This window comes from Oncorhynchus gorbuscha, linkage group LG12 (assembly GCF_021184085.1).
Source record: "Oncorhynchus gorbuscha isolate QuinsamMale2020 ecotype Even-year linkage group LG12, OgorEven_v1.0, whole genome shotgun sequence".
NCBI lineage: Eukaryota > Metazoa > Chordata > Actinopteri > Salmoniformes > Salmonidae > Oncorhynchus > Oncorhynchus gorbuscha.
In genome coordinates this window covers 19,919,948-19,939,280 of record NC_060184.1, presented here as the reverse complement: position 1 = coordinate 19,939,280, position 19,333 = coordinate 19,919,948, and the positions used below count along the sequence as shown (strand labels likewise).

General features: G+C 48.8%; 1 protein-coding gene across 2 annotated transcripts in view; it reads left to right on the top strand.

Moving 5' to 3' along the window:
* Positions 1 to 19,333, top strand: part of LOC123990664 (ephrin type-A receptor 7-like) — a 95,355-nt gene that overhangs the window by 25,004 nt on the left and 51,018 nt on the right. For both annotated transcript variants that reach the window (XM_046291397.1, XM_046291396.1), the window contains exons 4-5: positions 3,044 to 3,199; positions 15,695 to 16,030. In XM_046291397.1, coding sequence (XP_046147353.1) covers positions 3,044 to 3,199; positions 15,695 to 16,030 — 492 coding nt within the window. The remainder of the gene's footprint in view (positions 1 to 3,043; positions 3,200 to 15,694; positions 16,031 to 19,333) is intronic.

Sequence of the window (19,333 nt, the reverse complement as noted above, 5' to 3'; positions counted from 1 at the left end):
TACTATGGTGTTGAATGCCGAGCTGTAGTCGATGAACAGCATTCTCACATAGGTATTCCTCTTGTCCAGATGGGTTAGGGCAGTGTGCAGTGTGGTTGAGATAGCATCGTCTGTGGACCTATTTGGGCGGTAAGCAAATTGGAGTGGGTCTAGGGTGTCAGGTAGGGTGGAGGTGATATGGTCCTTGACTAGTCTCTCAAAGCACTTCATGATGACGGAAGTGAGTGCTACGGGGCGGTAGTCGTTTAGCTCAGTTACCTTAGCTTTCTTGGGAACAGGAACAATGGTGGCCCTCTTGAATCATGTGGGAACAGCAGACTGGTATAGGGATTGATTGAATATGTCCGTAAACACACCGGCCAGCTGGTCTGCGCATGATCTGAGGGCGCGTCTGGGGATGCCATCTGGGCCTGCAGCCTTGCGAGGGTTAACACGTTTAAATGTCTTACTCACCATGGCTGCAGTGAAGGAGTGACCGCATGTTTTCGCTGCAGGCCGTGTCAGTGGCACTGTATTGTCCTCAAAGCGGGCAAAAAAGCTATTTAGTCTGCCTGGGAGCAAGACATCCTGGTCCGTGTCTGGGCTGGATTTCTTCTTGTAGTCCGTGATTGACTATAGACCCTGCCACATGCCTCTTGTGTCTGAGCCGTTGAATTGAGATTCTACTTTGTCTCTGTACTGACGCTTAGCTTGTTTGATAGCCTTGCGGAGGGAATAGCTGGACTGTTTGTATTCGGTCTTGTTACCAGACACCTTGCCCTGATTAAAAGCAGTGGTTCGCGCTTTCAGTTTCACGCGAATGCTGCCATCAATCCACGGTTTCTGGTTAGGGAATGTTTTAATCGTTGCTATGGGAACGACATCTTCAACGCACGTTCTAATGAACTCGCACACCGAATCAGCGTATTCGTCAATGTTGTTATCTGACGCAATACGAAACATATCCCAGTCCACGTGATGGAAGCAGTCTTGGAGTTTGGAGTCAGCTTGGTCGGACCAGCGTTGGACAGACCTCAGCGTGGGAGCCTCTTGTTTTAGTTTCTGTCTGTAGGCAGGGATCAACAAAATGGAATCGTGGTCAGCTTTTCCGAAAGGGGGGCGGGGCAGGGCCTTATATGCGTCGCGGAAGTTAGAATAACAATGATCCAAGGTTTTTCCACCCCTGGTTGCGCAATTGATATGCTGATAAAATTTAGGGAGTCTTGTTTTCAGATTAGCCTTGTTAAAATCCCCAGCTACAATGAATGCAGCCTCCGGATAAATGGTTTCCAGTTTGCAAAGAGTTAAATAAAGTTCGTTCAGAGCCATCGATGTGTCTGCTTGGGGGGGATATATACGACTGTGATTATAATCGAAGAGAATTCTCTTGGTAGATAATGCGGTCTACATTTCATTGTGAGGAATTCTAAATCAGGTGAACAGAAGGATTTGAGTTCCTGTATGTTTCTTTCATCACACCATGTCTCGTTAGCCATAAGGCATACGCCCCCACCCCTCTTCTTACCAGAAAGGTGTTTGTTTCTGTCTGCGCGATGCGTGGAGAAACCTGTTGGCTGCACCACCTCGGATAGTGTCTCTCCAGTGAGCCATGTTTCCGTGACGCACAGAACGTTACAGTCTCTGATGTCCCTCTGGAATGTTACCCTTGCTCGGATTTCATCAACCTGGTTGTCTAGAGACTGGACATTGGCAAGAAGAATGCTAGGGAGTAGTGCACGGTGTGCCCGTCTCCGGAGTCTGACCAGAAGACCGCCTCGTTTCCCTCTTTTTCGGAGTCGTTTTTTTGAGTCGCTGCATGCGATCCATTCCGTTGTCCTGTTTGTAAGGCAGAACACAGGATCCGCGTCGCGAAAAACATATTCTTGGTGAGTTGACGCTGATCTTATATTCAGTAGTTCTTCTCGACTGTATGTAATGAAACCTAAGATGACCTGGGGTACTAATGTAAGAAATAACACGTAAAAAAAACAAAAAACTGCATAGTTTCCTAGGAACGCGAAGCGAGGCGGCCATCTCTGTCGGCGCCGGAAGTGTGTGTGTGTGTGTGTGTGTGTGTGTGTGTGTGTGTGTGTGTGTGTGTGTGTGTGTGTGTGTGTGTGTGTGTGTGTGTGTGTGTGTGTGTGTGTGTGTGTGTGTGTGTGTGTGTGTGTGTGTGTGTGTGTGTGTGTGTGTAGAGTCTATAAATGTGTGTGTATGTTATGTGTGTGTTGGAGTGTCAGTGTGCGTAAGTGTGTAGGGTCCTGTGAGTGTGCATGGAGACAAAAATAAAAATAAAATACTAGGGTCAATTCAGATAGTCAGTGTAGCCATTCTGTTATCTATTTAGTCTTATGGCTTGGGTATAGAAGATGTTGGTGTCAGACCTGATGCACCGGTACCACTTGCCGTGCGGAAGCAGTGGGAAGAGCTTGGGTGGTTGGAGTCTTTGGCGATTTTCCGGCCCTTCTTTTCACACCACCTGATATAGATGTCCTGGATGGCAGGGAGCTCGGCCCCAGTGATGTACTGGGCTGTCCGCACAACCCTCTGTAGCACCATGTGATCGAGGGCGGTGCTGTTGCCATACCAAGCAGTTATGCCGCCTGTCAAGATGCTCTCAATGGTGCAGCTGAATAACTTTTTGAGGACCCATGCCAAACCTTTTTAACCTCCTGAAGGGTGTGTGATTGGACCATATTTAAGTCCTTATTGATTTGGACACTGAGTAACTTAAAGACTAAAGGATAAAAAATGCACCAAATATAGCCAGATTTTTCCTCTGGTTAATAAGCAGTGATTTTTCCCCATGCAGTGCAGGCTTTGCCATGGTGATATTTGTGATGTGTTTTTAAGTAGAGTTTGTTAAACTTGTTGATGATGCCAGAGGGGCAGGTTGATCCAAACACCAGCTGTTCTGTGATGTGAGCACAAGTGTAATGCTCTGTTCCATCATGCCCTTTCTCTTTTATGGGAATTCAAGTGTGAACTAAAGTATTTTCTCTCTCTCTCTCTGTCTCTCTCTCTCTCTCTCGCTCTCTCCCTTCTCCTCTTCTCCTGGTCATAGCATGTGGCCGTGGGTTCTACAAGTCCTCGTCCCAGGACCTGCAGTGTTCGCGCTGCCCAGCACACAGCTACAATGACCGGGAGGGCTTGTGGCGCTGCGACTGTGAGGACGGCTACTACCGGGCGCACTCAGACCCACCCTCTGTGGCCTGCACAAGTAAGTACTGGAGTGTTGCTAAGTAAATGAAGGAAGGACCTGGAGTAGAGTCTGCATTTATGCCCCCATTAACACATCCTAGCACACGTACAAACAATCTCGCACCCCTTCCAGATCCCTACTGACCACCCTGAGAATGTTTAATCTGGAGAAGTCTGGTGAAAACCCACTCCAGAGTCCATACCAGAGCCCTGCTTAAGCTTCCCAATATGTCTTTAGAATGATGTTAATGGGCCTGGGTGTCTGCCCCCCCCCCTAGCTGGTAGCTAATTTGCCATTTCCCATCTAAAAGATTGCAATTACAGTCAGCAGCAGTAGCCCTGGCAGCACCCTGTGTCTCCATTTGTCCTGGCCAATGTGGCAATTATGTGACAAGCATTGATGACTTGTTTACACAGGCCAGGGGATTCATTTTACAGGGCGGGGCTCATTTGCTCCCAAATCCACTCCTGTTGCTCCCAAACAGGTTGATTCAGGAGAGCCAAGGGGGTATTTTTACACCCCTCCCCCCTCAAACCAATGACAGTCTACACAGAGATTGAGAGAGAGGGAGAAGAGGGGGACAGATAGAGAAAGAGAGGTAGATGTAGATGTGGAGGGAGAGGGAGAGGAAGAGGGAGAGGAAGAGGGAGCGAGAGAGAGAGAGAGAGAGAGAGAGAACGGAGAGAGAGAGAGAGAGAGAGAGAGAGAGAGAGAGAGAGAGAGAGAGAGAGAGAGAGAGAGAGAGAGAGGAGAGAGAGAGAGAGAGAGAGAGAGAGAGAGACATTTACATTTACATTTAAGTCATTTAGCAGACGCTCTTATCCAGAGCGACTTACAAATTGGTGCATTCACCTTATGACATCCAGTGGAACAGTCACTTTACAATAGTGCATCTAAAACTTAAGGGGGGGGGGGGTGAGAGGGATTACTTATCCTATCCTAGGTATTCCTTAAAGAGGTGGGGTTTCAGGTGTCTCCGGAAGGTGGTGATTGACTCCGCTGTCCTGGCGTCGTGAGGGAGTTTGTTCCACCATTGGGGGGCCAGGGCAGCGAACAGTTTTTACTGGGCTGAGCGGGAGCTGTACTTCCTCAGTGGTAGGGAGGCGAGCAGGCCAGAGGTGGATGAACGCAGTGCCCTTGTTTGGGTGTAGGGCCTGATCAGAGCCTGGAGGTACTGAGGTGCCGTTCCCCTCACAGCTCCGTAGGCAAGCACCATGGTCTTGTAGCGGATGCGAGCTTCAACTGGAAGCCAGTGGAGAGAACGGAGGAGCGGGGTGACGTGAGAGAACTTGGGAAGGTTGAACACCAGACGGGCTGCGGCGTTCTGGATGAGTTGAAGGGGTTTAATGGCACAGGCAGGGAGCCCAGCCAACAGCGAGTTGCAGTAATCCAGACGGGAGATGACAAGTGCCTGGATTAGGACCTGCGCCGCTTCCTGTGTGAGGCAGGGTCGTACTCTGCGGATGTTGTAGAGCATGAACCTACTGGAACGGGCCACCGCCTTGATGTTGGTTGAGAACAACAGGGTGTTGTCCAGGATCACGCCAAGGTTCTTGGCGCTCTGGGAGGAGGACACAATGGAGTTGTCAACCGTGATGGCGAGATCATGGAACGGGCAGTCCTTCCCCGGGAGGAAGAGCAGCTCCGTCTTGCCGAGGTTCAGCTTGAGGTGGTGATCCGTCATCCACACTGATATGTCTGCCAGACATGCAGAGATGCGATTCGCCACCTGGTCATCAGAAGGGGGAAAGGAGAAGATTAATTGTGTGTCGTCTGCATAGCAATGATAAGAGAGACCATGTGAGGTTATGACAGAGCCAAGTGACTTGGTGTATAGCGAGAATAGGAGAGGGCCAAGAACAGAGCCCTGGGGGACACCAGTGGTGAGAGCGCGTGGTGAGGAGACAGATTCTCGCCACGCCACCTGGTAGGAGCGACCTGTCAGGTAGGACGCAATCCAAGCGTGGGCCGCGCCGGAGATGCCCAACTCGGAGAGGGTGGAGAGGAGGATCTGATGGTTCACAGTATCGAAGGCAGCCGATAGATCTAGAAGGATGAGAGCAGAGGAGAGAGAGTTAGCTTTAGCAGTGCGGAGCGCCTCCGTGATACAGAGGAGAGCAGTCTCAGTTGAATGACTAGTCTTGAAACCTGACTGATTTGGATCAAGAAGGTCATTCAGAGAGAGATAGCGGGAGAGCTGGCCAAGGACGGCACGTTCAAGAGTTTTGGAGAGAAAAGAAAGAAGGGATACTGGTCTGTAATTGTTGACATCGGAGGGATCGAGTGTAGGTTTTTTCAGAAGGGGGTGCAACTCTCGCTCTCTTGAAGACGGAAGGGACGTAGCCAGCGGTCAGGGATGAGTTGATGAGCGAGGTGAGGTAAGGGAGAAGGTCTCCGGAAATGGTCTGGAGAAGAGAGGAGGGGATAGGGTCAAGCGGGCAGGTTGTTGGGCGGCCGGCCGTCACAAGACGCGAGATTTCATCTGGAGAGAGAGGGGAGAAAGAGGTCAGAGCACAGGGTAGGGCAGTGTGAGCAGAACCAGCGGTGTCGTTTGACTTAGCAAACGAGGATCGGATGTCGTCGACCTTCTTTTCAAAATGGTTGACGAAATCATCTGCAGAGAGGGAGGAGGGGGGAGGGGGAGGAGGATTCAGGAGGGAGGAGAAGGTGGCAAAGAGCTTCCTAGGGTTAGAGGCAGATGCTTGGAATTTAGCGTGGTAGAAAGTGGCTTTAGCAGCAGAGACAGAGGAGGAAAATGTAGAGAGGAGGGAGTGAAAGGATGCCAGGTCCGCAGGGAGGCGAGTTTTCCTCCATTTCCGCTCGGCTGCCCGGAGCCCTGTTCTGTGAGCTCGCAATGAGACATCGAGCCACGGAGCGGGAGGGGAGGACCGAGCCGGCCTGGAGGATAGGGGACATAGAGAGTCAAGGGATGCAGAGAGGGAGGAGAGGAGGGTTGAGGAGGCAGAATCAGGAGATAGGTGGGAGAAGGTTTGAGCGGAGGGAAGAGATGATAGGATGGAAGAGGAGAGAGTAGCGGGGGAGAGAGAGCGAAGGTTGGGACGGCGCGATACCATCCGAGTAGGGGCAGTGTGGGAGGTGTTGGATGAGAGCGAGAGTGAAAAGGATGCAAGGCAGTGGTCGGAGACTTGGAGGGGGAGTTGCAATGAGGTTAGTGGAAGAACAGCATTTAGTAAAGATGAGGTCGAGCGTATTGCCTGCCTTGTGAGTAGGGGGGGGAAGGTGATAGGGTGAGGTCAAAAGAGGAGAGGAGTGGAAAGAAGGAGGCAGAGAGGAAAGAGTCAAAGGTAGACGTGGGGAGGTTAAAGTCGCCCAGAACTGTGAGAGGTGAGCCGTCCTCAGGAAAGGAGCTTATCAAGGCATCAAGCTCATTGATGAACTCTCCGAGGGAACCTGGAGGGCGATAAATGATAAGGATGTTAAGCTTGAAAGGGCTAGTAACTGTGACAGCATGGAATTCAAAGGAGGCGATAGACAGATGGGTAAGGGGAGAAAGAGAGAATGACCACTTGGGAGAGATGAGGATCCCGGTGCCACCACCCCGCTGACCAGACGCTCTCGGGGTGTGCGAGAACACGTGGGCGGACGAAGAGAGAGCAGTAGGAGTAGCAGTGTTGTCTGTGGTGATCCATGTTTCCGTCAGTGCCAAGAAGTCGAGGGACTGGAGGGAGGCATAGGCTGAGATGAACTCTGCCTTGTTGACCGCAGATTGGCAGTTCCAGAGGCTACCGGAGACCTGGAACTCCACGTGGGTCGTGCGCGCTGGGACCACCAGAGTAGGGTGGCCGCGGCCACGCGGTGTGGAGCGTTTGTATGGTCTGTGCAGAGAGGAGAGAACAGGGATAAACAGACACATAGTTGACAGGCTACAGAAGAGGCTACGCTAATGCAAAGGAGATTGGAATGACAAGTGGACTACACGTCTCGAATGTTCAGAAAGTTAAGCTATGTAGCAAGAATCTTATTGACTAAAATGATTAAAATGATACAGTACTGCTGAAGTAGGCCAGCTGGCAGTGGGTGCGTTGTTGACACTACACTAATCAAGTCGTTCCGTTGAGTGTAATAGTTTCTGCAGTGTTGCTATTCGGGGGCTAGCTGGCTAGCTAGCAGTGTTGTTTACGTTACGTTGCGTTAAAAGAACGACAATAGCTGGCTAGCGAACCTAGAAAATCGCTCTAGACTACACAATTATCTTTGATACAAAGACGGCTATGTAGCTAGCTATGTAGCTAGCTACGATCAAACATATCAAACCGTTGTACTGTAATGAAATGAAGTGAAAATGTGATACTACCTGTGAATGCGACCGGGATGTTGAGTTCTATACAGAAGACGTTGGCTAGCGTTGGCTAGCTAGCAGAGTCACCTACGTTAAGGACGACAAATAGCTGGCTAGCTAACCTCGGTAAATTAAGATAATCACTCTAAGACTACACACTCTAAACCTAAACAACAACAATCTTGGATACGATGATACGAAGACAGCAAAGACAGCTATGTAGCTAGCTAACACTACACTAATCAAGTCGTTCAGTTGAGTGTAATAGTTTCTCCAGTGCAGCTAATCAGTGGACGTTAGCTAGCTGGCTAGTGAAGACTACGTTAGGACGGCGAAATACGATAATTACGCAGAGAGAGAGAGAGAGAGAGAGAGAGAGAGAGAGAGAGAGAGAGAGAGAGAGAGAGAGAGAGAGAGAGAGAGAACTGGGAGAGAGAGAGAGAGAAAGAGAGAGAGAGAGAGACAGAGAGAGAGAGAGAGAGAGAGAGAGAGAGAGAGAGAGAGAGAGAGAGAGAGAGAGAGAGAGAGAGAGAGAGAGAGAGAGAACGGGGAGAGATAGGGGGACAGATAGAGAAAGAGAGGTAGATGTAGATGTAGAGGGAGAGGAAGAGGGAGCGAGAGAGAGAGAGAGAGAGAGAGAGAGAGAGAGAGAGAGAGAGAGAGAGAGAGAGAGAGAGAGAGAGAACGGGGAGAGATAGGGGGACAATGAAATTAGTCTTCATTTAAAGGAACAGTAGCGTGGGCAGTGTGGTACAAGACTGGGCTAATAAGGTGAGGTGGAAAAGTGGACTTCTTCTGTAAGTCTGACAGGCTGATTTATCATTAGTGAGTTATTCCAGCGTCTCTCTCTCTCTCTCTCTCTCTCTCTCTCTCTCTCTCTCTCTCTCTCTCTCTCTCTCTCTCTCTCTCTCTCTCTCTCTCATTTCACTGCCCCCCCAACCATTCCCTAGCAACTACAGGCAGGATTCAGGATGGTCTCTCTCTCTCTGTTGAGCTCTTCCCGTGTTTGTTCTGGCCAGTCTTAATACAGTCATTGACTTGAAACAAGGACAGGACACACTGAATGCAATTTGACCTAATTGTTGCCTGGTACCTATCCCTTCCCACCCCTTACCTTCTCCAATCAAAAACTGGTAGAAAAAAAGCCCACATTTCCACGGTAACCACTCTCCACCAGGGCCGTCCTGTGGCTTTTATGAAAAGACTCACTTTACTGCTCCGCAAATCCCTCTTACATTGACCAAGAGAAGAACACATCTGGTTTGTTATTTGTCGATGCCCTCTGCCTGTTCTGCTGTGAAGAATCACTTTGGAAGAAACAGGAGATTGAGCTCTATATTTCACAGATTCACTATGTCTAGGTTTATACAACATAGAAAAATATTCATTGTATTCAAAATTACCAATAATAAGTAAAGTTGAATTCTTCCCATTCAACCAATAGAGAAGATTAACAATGCTGTTATGCCTGCATATGTACATTTTTGCTGGATGAAGTTATTGTGACCACATCAATGTTCGTGGACATTTTCTTTGTGGGGTCTTGTATGGTCTGGGATACAATAGTAAACGAAAGCGAATTTACATTGCTTGAGCAAACAGCTTGATTGACATATTTTGAAATGGGCGCTTGTAAACCTCCCTTATGTTAGGCTCTGCACAAACAGATAGATCTCTGCAGCAGATGGATTAGACATCTAAGATGAAGATTGGACGAAGGGGAATATAAAGATGCAACATCACGGGAGGTAATTCACTGCAAGAGGCAAAAAGCCACGCAGAACAAAAATTAGGACACTAGTCAAACAATATATTTTGCTTTATAATTGTTGCAAATATTGCATGTTGGGAGAGAAGGGAAAAAAACATTGTATGATAATCTTTTTACAATATTTGCTGACTCCATTTTTATGCAAAGCCAAGAGATAATGAGAACTGTATGCGGGTGACACTGCAGGAATGCTGCAAACATTTTTCCAAGCAGAAGCTGGGGCAAAGACTTGAAGCTGTTGACTGGTTGGGGAGGGGGCATCAATCATGTGACAGCTGTGAGTAGTGCTGGTGGTAGTAGCATCTGAAAAGGGCAGTTGTGATCAGCAATCTCACCCCGTCCTCCCCTCCAGCCCCTCTCCCCCATCTCCCCCTTCCCCCCTCCAGCCCCTCTTCCCCATCTCCCCCTTCCTTCCCCCCAGCTCCTCTCGCCCCCCGTCCCACTCAAATTTGCCACCTCAACAAGTTGACATCTCACAGAAGGAGAGGGAAAGGGAGTGAGAGAAACAGAGAGAAACAGAGAGAAAGAAACAGTCCATTCTGATTCCTGCCTGTAGTTGCTAGGGGGTGTTCGGGTGCCAGTGAAATGTAAGAGCCCCACTCCTCTCCTCCTATCACAGCCTCCCTCTCTTCTGCATGGCTTCACTCAGCCAAGTTTTAATCACCCAGGTCAAAGGTCATGACACGTGTTTGTAGATTACGGATTACTGCTTGGCTGATTTGAATACCAGCCTTCCCTTTCTCCTTCCATCCCTCCAATTAGTGAGCTAATACAGATGTATGATTTTAATTTGAGACAGTTTGCTAAAGCAGGGAAATCATTTTGCAGCAACAGGAAATGTTAAGTATTATGTGGATTATAATTTTTGTAGGGGTTGATACATTTTATTTAAGGTCAAATCAAGTCTGACATTTCTAAATGAAAATTACAACCTTCAGAAGTCTTTTTAAACTCCAAAGTTTTACATTTCCCGCAACAGGGTGATCAAATTAAGATTGTACATCTGTAGGGCAGTGGAGGGCTGAGACAGCCTGGAGCACTTCTCTCTCCCAGCGCAGCTTTCTCTCACACCAGATAAGCACAGGATTCTTTTCTCCTAAGCCCTCTGACTAACTCAACTCTAAACAGACAAGCGACAGGCTCAGGAAGATGTCCTAATTATCAACTAACTGCTATTAACCAAAATAGTCAGCCATCTTGATTTATGCAATATAATTCAGTTGAGAAACGTCCATTAGATTCTGTTGACACTTTGGGGGAGTGAGAACGTGCTGTCAGAGGCGGTTATTCATCAGCAATATCACAGGTTCACCCTGTCTCTGGAGAAATAGCTGCATTACGCTATGAGAAGGAGGTGGCAGGACACACATGCACACACTCACATGCACACACACACGTACGTGCGTGCTGACACACACATATGAGCACACAACACAATGCCGTTTTGGAAGGAAGAAGCTAGCATGTGACTGAGACATCTCAGATTGTGAGGGCTATGGAAGGCCAATCCGTGAAATGAAACTTCACCAGGAGGAGGGGGTGAGAGAGGGAAAGGAAACTTCACCAGGAGGAGGGGGTGAGAGAGGGAAATTAAACTTCACCGGGAGGAGGGGGTGAGAGAGGGAAAGGAAACTTTACTGGGAGGAGGGGGTGAGAGAGGGAAATGAAACTTCACCGGGAGGAGGGGTGAGAGAGGGAAAGGAAACTTCACCAGGAGGAGGGGGTGAGAGAGGGAAATTAAACTTCACCGGGAGGAGGGGGTGAGAGAGGGAAAGGAAACTTCACTGGGAGGAGGGGTGAGAGAGGAAAATTAAACTTCACTGGGAGGAGGGGTGAGAGAGGGAAATTAAACTTCATCGGGAGGAGGGGTGAGAGAGGGAAAGGTAACTTCACCTAAAGGAGGGGGTGAGAGAGGGAAAGGAAACTTCACTGGGAGGAGGGGGTGAGAGAGGGAAAGGAAACTTCACTGGGAGGAGGGTGTGAGAGAGGGAAATGAAACTTCACAGGGGGGAGGGGGTGAGAGAGGGAAAGGAAACTTCACCTGAAGGAGGGGGTGAGAGAGGGAAAGGAAACTTCACTGGGAGGAGGGGGTAAGAGAGGGAAAGGAAACTTCACTGGGAGGAGGGGGTGAGAGAGGGAAATGAAACTTCACTGGGAGGTGGGGGTGAGAGAGGGAAAGGAAACTTCACTGGGAGGAGGGCTTGAGAGAGGGAAAGGAAACTTCACTGGGAGGAGGGGTGAGAGAGGGAAATTAAACTTCACCGGGAGGAGGGGTGAGAGAGGGAAAGGAAACTTCACCTAAAGGAGGGGTGAGAGAGGGAAAGGAAACTTCACTGGGAGGAGGGGGTGAGAGAGGGAAAGGAAACTTCACTGGGAGAGGAGGGGGTGAGAGAGGGAAATGAAATTTCACCGGGAGGAGGGGGTGAGAGAGGAAAGGAAACTTCACTGGGAGGAGGGGGTGAGAGAGGGAAATTAAACTTCACTGGGAGGAGGGGGTGAGAGAGGGAAATTAAACTTCACCGGGAGGAGGGGTGAGAGAGGGAAAGGAAACTTCACCTAAAGGAGGGGTGAGAGAGGGAAAGGAAACTTCACTGGGAGGAGGGGGTGAGAGAGGGAAAGGAAACTTCACTGGGAGGAGGGCGTGAGAGAGGGAAATGAAACTTCACCTGAAGGAGGGGGTGAGAGAGGGAAAGGAAACTTCACCTAAAGGAGGGGGTGAGAGAGGGGAAGGAAACTTCACTGGGAGGAGGGGGTGAGAGAGGGAAAGGAAACTTCACTGGGAGGAGGGGGTGAGAGAAGGAAAGGAAACTTCACTGGGAGGAGGGGTGAGAGAGGGAAATGAAACTTCACCGGGAGGAGGGAGTGAGAGAGGGAAATTAAACTTCACCGGGAGGAGGGGTGAGAGAGGGAAATGAAACTTCACTGGGAGGAGGGGGTAAGAGAGGGAAAGGAAACTTCACTGGGAGGAGGGGGTGAGAGAGGGAAATGAAACTTCACTGGGAGGTGGGGGTGAGAGAGGGAAAGGAAACTTCACTGGGAGGAGGGCTTGAGAGAGGGAAAGGAAACTTCACTGGGAGGAGGGGTGAGAGAGGGAAATTAAACTTCACCGGGAGGAGGGGTGAGAGAGGGAAAGGAAACTTCACCTAAAGGAGGGGGTGAGAGAGGGAAAGGAAACTTCACTGGGAGCAGGGGGTGAGAGAGGGAAAGGAAACTTCACTGGGAGGAGGGGGTGAGAGAGGGAAATGAAATTTCACCGGGAGGAGGGGGTGAGAGAGGGAAAGGAAACTTCACTGGGAGGAGGGGGTGAGAGAGGGAAATTAAACTTCACTGGGAGGAGGGGGTGAGAGAGGGAAATTAAACTTCACCGGGGGAGGGGGGTGAGAGAGGGAAAGGAAACTTCACCTAAAGGAGGGGTGAGAGAGGGAAAGGAAACTTCACTGGGAGGAGGGGGTGAGAGAGGGAAAGGAAACTTCACTGGGAGGAGGGCGTGAGAGAGGGAAATGAAACTTCACCTGAAGGAGGGGGTGAGAGAGGGAAAGGAAACTTCACCTAAAGGAGGGGGTGAGAGAGGGAAAGGAAACTTCACTGGGAGGAGGGGGTGAGAGAGGGAAAGGAAACTTCACTGGGAGGAGGGGGTGAGAGAAGGAAAGGAAACTTCACTGGGAGGAGGGGTGAGAGAGGGAAATGAAACTTCACCGGGAGGAGGGAGTGAGAGAGGGAAATGAAACTTCACCGGGAGGAGGGGGTGAGAGAGGGAAATGAAACTTCACCGGTAGGAGGGGGTGAGAGAGGGAAATGAAACTTCACCTGAAGGAGGGTGTGAGAGAGGGAAAGGAAACTTCACCTGGAGGAGGGGGTGAGAGAGGGAAATTAAACTTCACCGGGAGGAGGGGGTGAGAGAGGGAAATTAAACTCCACTGGTAGGAGGGGGTGAGAGGTGGAAATTAAACTTCACTGGGAGGAGGGGGTGAGAGAGGGAAATTAAACTTCACCTGGAAGGGGGGTGAGAGAGGGAAACATAAAGAGACAGAGAGGCGAGAGCAGCAAGCCCTTGAGCTACCAGGATCAGCAGACAGACGGTGGACGCTCGGGATGTGTTGCGCCTCCGAGCTGCAGGTGAGGCGGGGGGAGGACAGTGTCACCTCACCCTACAGTGGCTTGGAGAGGACTGTGTCGAAGCAGGGAACCAAGCCAACCCAGTGAACAGGAAGAACTATGTCTAGCCAAGGACAAAGAGGGGAAGCTTGCACCGTATTGCATGTCTGCAAAAACAAGACCAAGACCAAAACACAGGCCACTCAAATTCTATTTCAATATCCTCCTCCAGCTGTTATCTCTGAAATCACTGGTCTTTGTCACTTGAGACCCAATGAGGGTGGCTGAGTAAAACTAGCTATTATCTGTTGGTAACCGTGGTCATTGTAATGCAGTACCAACAGACCCCAGAGACGTGTGTGTGTGTGTGTGTGTGTGTGTGTGTGTGTGTGTGTGTGTGTGTGTGTGTGTGTGTGTGTGTGTGTGTGTGTGTGTGTGTGTGTGTGTGTGTGTGTGTGTGTGTGTGTGTGTGTGTGTGTGTGTGTGTGTGTGTGTGAGTGTGCGCGCCTGCGTGCGTGCATGCGTGCACGTGTGCTTGTTTGTGTGACTCGCTCTTTGTACCTGAAGATTCTTAAGGACGCAGGTTGAGTGTCGGCGACAGTGCTGAAGTTGTGCCTTGGTGCTCGCTAGAGTCACGCCGCCACTCCTCTTCACCTGCCACAGGTGTCTCTTTCATCTCCAGAGCCCCGAGTCTCCCCATCTTCTCCCTCTGGGAGGAATGAGTAAAATAACAAAATGTGCAGTATTTTTGACACAGACGATTGTAGTTTTCACTCTAAGCATACCTATTACCTGTTTGTAAATACGTCTGTCTCATTAAATGGGTTGAGAAGCTCCTTGCGAGGGTTCACTAGAGGAACCATTCTGATGAAAATGGAGTCGTTTAGAATTTTAGATGTTTTTTAAAACTACTCATGAACAAAGATTACAAATCATAATCTACAGGTGTAGGTATTCAAAGTTGAAAAATGCTTCTAAAGTTTCTCATTTCCACTTTCAATCGTCAGACTTTATTTGCCCTAATGGAAAATGTGTCAAGCCCTACAACAAGATGTCCAGTAATTATAATACACATTTCCTGTTGCTGCAGGACTACTTTCCTGTTGTAGCAAACTGTGTATGATTAAGATCCTACATCTGTATGGTGTCTTAAGGGGGCTATAAAACGAGCACTCAATTTCAAGTGTACAGTATGTAAACATCTGGGTCATAAAAACAAGGGCTGGAATTTGAATGATAAAAGCAGCAATTTGTAAATCATTGTTTTTATGAGAGGAATGTCATTCTTTGCCATTACACCCCCGGTTCAGAGGGCAATGGCTTGTGTAGTGCAGTTTGGAGACTTTCTGGAACTGATTGTTATTCTATAGGCTGTTGTGAGATTTAATTTCACTTGAAATTCTGGGGTGAGTCAGACTTGTCTGTCTGCCTATTTTACTCAAATGTATATGTTTAGTGTCTCTGCAATTCATTGGAAAGGAAACCCTTTGTCTCACCATGGGATAATTCTATTTTGGGGAGGACTGAGGGAGAGCTAATAATGCCCCTTTATGCCTACCTTTGATCCTCATTTCAGGATGAATAATTATAAAATGTAATGACATCTTAATCATGTCAAAATGGGATATTCCTACAAATCTTACATTTTTCATATAGGCCCATTCCATGTTTTTAATGTAAACACTGATTTGTGAATTGTGGATGCATGACCATCGAATGAAGAGAGTGGGCATCCAAAAAGGGTCTACCTTGTCCTGGCATGAGCCATTCACACCTTTCAATAGGTCAAATCTCTATAAAAGGATAATCACACTCAAAAGTAAATACTGTTGCACACTTGACATTACAATGTTGAATACTTCAGACATTAATAATTCATAATTGTTGTTGATTAACAATGAAAACACCCCTTAAATGGGAGAAAACAAATTACGTTGGGCACACGACCAGTGGCTAACGATTAACATTCATATTTAGCATGCACAGCATCATATCAGAGTGGTAGTAAATGCAGTCATTTTGCATTATAATGGTCTCCATGGGTTATTTCCATTTCAGCACCTCCTCTACATTGACCTTACTTGTATTTAACTGCCTCTGACGACCTGCACTAGTTTTTCTTTTTAGATCTGAGTTCTGCCATAATTGTGTGTCAGGCTTAGAGCTGGCATGTCCCGTGGCATTCAGTCTGAGGGAACAGAACAGAACGGTGAACCACAGATCCAGTCAGTGCACACATATGGTTGGCTGTCACTTTCCTTCCCTGGCACTCTGTTTTTTAACTCTCCCTCGTCTCCCGCCTTTCCTCCTCTCCCTCCTCTCATTGTCTTCCCTCCTGCCCTGACAGGACCTCCCTCGGCACCACAGAACCTGGTTTACAACATCAACCAGACCACCGTCAGCCTGGAGTGGAGCCCGCCGGCCGACATGGGCGGTCGCAACGACGTCACCTACAGGATTATGTGCCGGCGCTGCAGCTGGGAGCCCGAGGAGTGCGTGCCGTGCGGGGGGAACGTGGGATACTCCCCCCAGCAGGCGGAATTAGTGGACACCTACGTAAATGTGGTGGACCTACTGGCCCACGCCAACTACACCTTTGAGGTGGAGGCTGTCAACGGGGTCTCTGACCTCAGCCGCACCCAGAGGCTTTTTGCCGCAGTCAGCGTCGCCACCAGTCAAGCAGGTAGGCTCATATAGTTACAGTATTCAGTTCAGTTTAATTGCCTAGAACACTGAGAGAAAGTAGAAGTGCTGGGGAACTTTAATATTCCTCTGCTGTGGGCTGGTGTGGGCTGGTGAGGGCTGGTGAGGGCTGGTGTGGGCTGGTGAGGGCTGGTAAGGGCTGGTGAGGGCTGCTGTGGGCTGGTGAGGGATGCTGTGGGCTAGTGAGGGCTGGTGTGGGCTGATGAGGGCTGGTGAGGGCTGCTGTGGGCTGGTGAGGGCTGCTGTGGGCTGGTGTGGGCTGATGAGGGCTGGTGTGGGCTGGTGAGGGCTGCTGTGGGCTGGTGAGGGCTGGTGAGGGCTGCTGTGGGCTGGTGTGGGCTGATGAGGGCTGCTGTGGGCTGGTGTGGGCTGATGAGGGCTGCTGTGGGCTGCTGTGGGCTGCTGTGGGCTTATGAGGACTGCTGTGGGCTGCTGTGGGCTGATGAGGGCTGCTGTGGGCTGATGAGGGCTGCTGTGGGCTGGTGTGGGCTGATGAGGGCTGGTGAGGGCTGCTGTGGGCTGGTATGGGCTGATGAGGGCTGGTGTGGGCTGGTGAGGGCTGCTGTGGGCTGGTGAGGGCTGGTGAGGGCTGCTGTGGGCTGGTGTGGGCTGATGAGGGCTGCTATGGGCTGGTGTGGGCTGGTGAGGGCTGCTGTGGGCTGGTGAGGACTGCTGTGGGCTGGTGTGGGCTGATGAGGGCTGCTGTGGGCTGGTGAGGGCTGATGTGGGCTGGTGAGGGCTGCTGTGGGCTGGTGTGGGCTGGTGAGGGCTGCTGTGGGCTGCTGTGGGCTGATGAGGGCTGCTGTGGGCTGATGAGGACTGCTGTGGGCTGCTGTGGGCTGATGAGGGCTGCTGTGGGCTGATGAGGGCTACTGTGGGCTGGTGTGGGCTGATGAGGGCTGGTGAGGGCTGGTGTGGGCTGATGAGGGCTGATGAGGGCTGGTGTGGGCTGATGAGGGCTGGTGTGGGCTGATGAGGGCTGGTATGGGCTGATGAGGGCGGGTGTGGGCTGATGAGTGCTGGTGTGGGCTGATGAGGGCTGCTGTTGGCTGGTGAGGGCTACTGTGGGCTGGTGTGGGCTGATGAGGGCTGGTGTGAGCTGGAATTGCTTTCATGATTGCGTTACAAAGAAATGTAATTAATGTTCATATGCAGCATTTTTTTGGTCTTTTAGATGTTCAGGATAAGTGAGTCAAATATGGCCATTTTAGGATACAATATAATGTTAAAAGTTTGCTCTTTAGTCTCAGCACCTTCTGACAGAATTATATGGGTATTTTGCACTGAAGTCATTAGTGAAGTTCAATTGAGAACATGCACCTTAAGTACCTTAAGCATTCTACTTTGGCTTTAATGATCATAGGCTGATATTATCCACAACATTTACAGTTTGCATATTCCCCAGATTCATTTAAAGTGTGCGTCAGAGCTATGGTGGCAAACATTATTAATGTAGCAAGGCTTGCTGCCAGTTTTACCATAGGGAACAGTGCGTGTCGCTAAACGCCCCTGGGAACCTACCATAATTCAAATGCTGTATTTTTTGGGGTGACACACTCCAACTCAAGGCGGCACTAGATCTTTTTATTTGTTCATTATTTCTATGGATCCACCAAACAAGATGTGTCCATTATGCTCCAACATCCAGGAAATCCAGTCGGCGTAAAACGGACCTACTAACCAGTGTTATTGAAAGAGGACTGCACAGGTCCCTGTTTTTGACCGTGTGGGAGAACTGTCGACGTGGCCTTGAGCAGGGTGTTGACGCTGATTGCTCCTGTGGATCGCTCTGGATGGGAGTCTGTTAGATGAATGAATGTAATGTAAATGTTGAGCGGCTTCACGGCAAGTAGATTGTATGGTTGAATCATTTCAAAAAAGAGGATCGCATAGCCATTGTGGCATATAAAGAGGGTATGGGGAATATTATCATCATAACCATGTTGCTTACCAGTATCTACAGATGTTGGATCTTTCATTTGAGTCATTTTTCTACAGCAGGAAAATAACCCTTCACCAACAGGAAATGTGAATTATTATGTGCATTGTAATTAATGGACATTTTTGTAGGGGCCGATACATTTTTCTGAAGTCCGACATTTAAAAGTGGAAATTACAAACTTCAGAAGCATTTTCAAACCTTGCCTACACTACCAGTTTTAAATGTTTAAAAGTTCTCCTGCAACAGGGTGATCAAATGAAGATCCAACATTTGTATGAGCATTCTGGGACTCATGTGGGGCACTCAATAGGCTATTGTGGTATACCTTTAAGTTTTACTTTGTGGCACCTTTCAGATTACTGGCTAACTGAAATTAGGAAAGGGATGTTTTCTTTTGGGGTTTAGTATCACCCCTACCCAACCTTATACATGAATGGAGAAGAGCTACAAGTCTTTGAATTCTTTGCTGAAAGAATTGGGTTAGTCCTGCACATCCAGCCATGTCCTATGGTGCTATGGTGTCCTAGTAAGATTAAGCTTCATGCAGTATCTGTTACATTCTGCAACATTTGATTGCACTATATAAAATTGTACCACATTTGGCATGTATTGAGAAATGAAAAGATCAAATGAACAAAGTAGAGAAACGAATATGGCGACAACCTACATTCTTAAATTGCCAGAAGGTTACAGAGAGAGACATGGGTGGAATAGGATGGTAATTGCTGCCAGGCAGCAGAATACATTTGGGATAAACTGTAGGGAATGATGTATGTTCTGTGACACAGTTGATGACAGAGACACACGCTGGATGGTGCTGGTGGTTGCCTTGCCAAGGACACATGGACACTGCAAGGAGGGAGACCTGCAGGAAAACACAGGGAAAACAATTAACACATGGCTCTTTCAAAGCCTCTTATAATTACATGTTGACAACAGACAATTACTCTGCTCACCCTGAGGAATATTTAGCCGTCATAAATGTAAGGAAATAAAGGGACACATTTTGATGAGGAAGGAATTTGAAGCTATGTAGGCTACTATTTGAAGCTATGTAGGCTACTATTTGAAGCTATGTAGGCTACTATTTGAAGCTATGTAGGCTACTATTTGAAGCTATGTAGGCTACTATTTGAAGCTATGTAGGCTACTATTTGAAAAAAACCTAGTTTAAGATGCACTCCACTATTTATTGTAATGAGATGTGTTGATATATGTTTTATTAACCTATAGCCTAGATACATGATGACTGATTTCAACATTATGGATGTAAGAGATTGTTTGGCTTCAGTTTGATGATGGGCAAACACATATTGTTAGTGAGATCTTCATGTGAGAGAC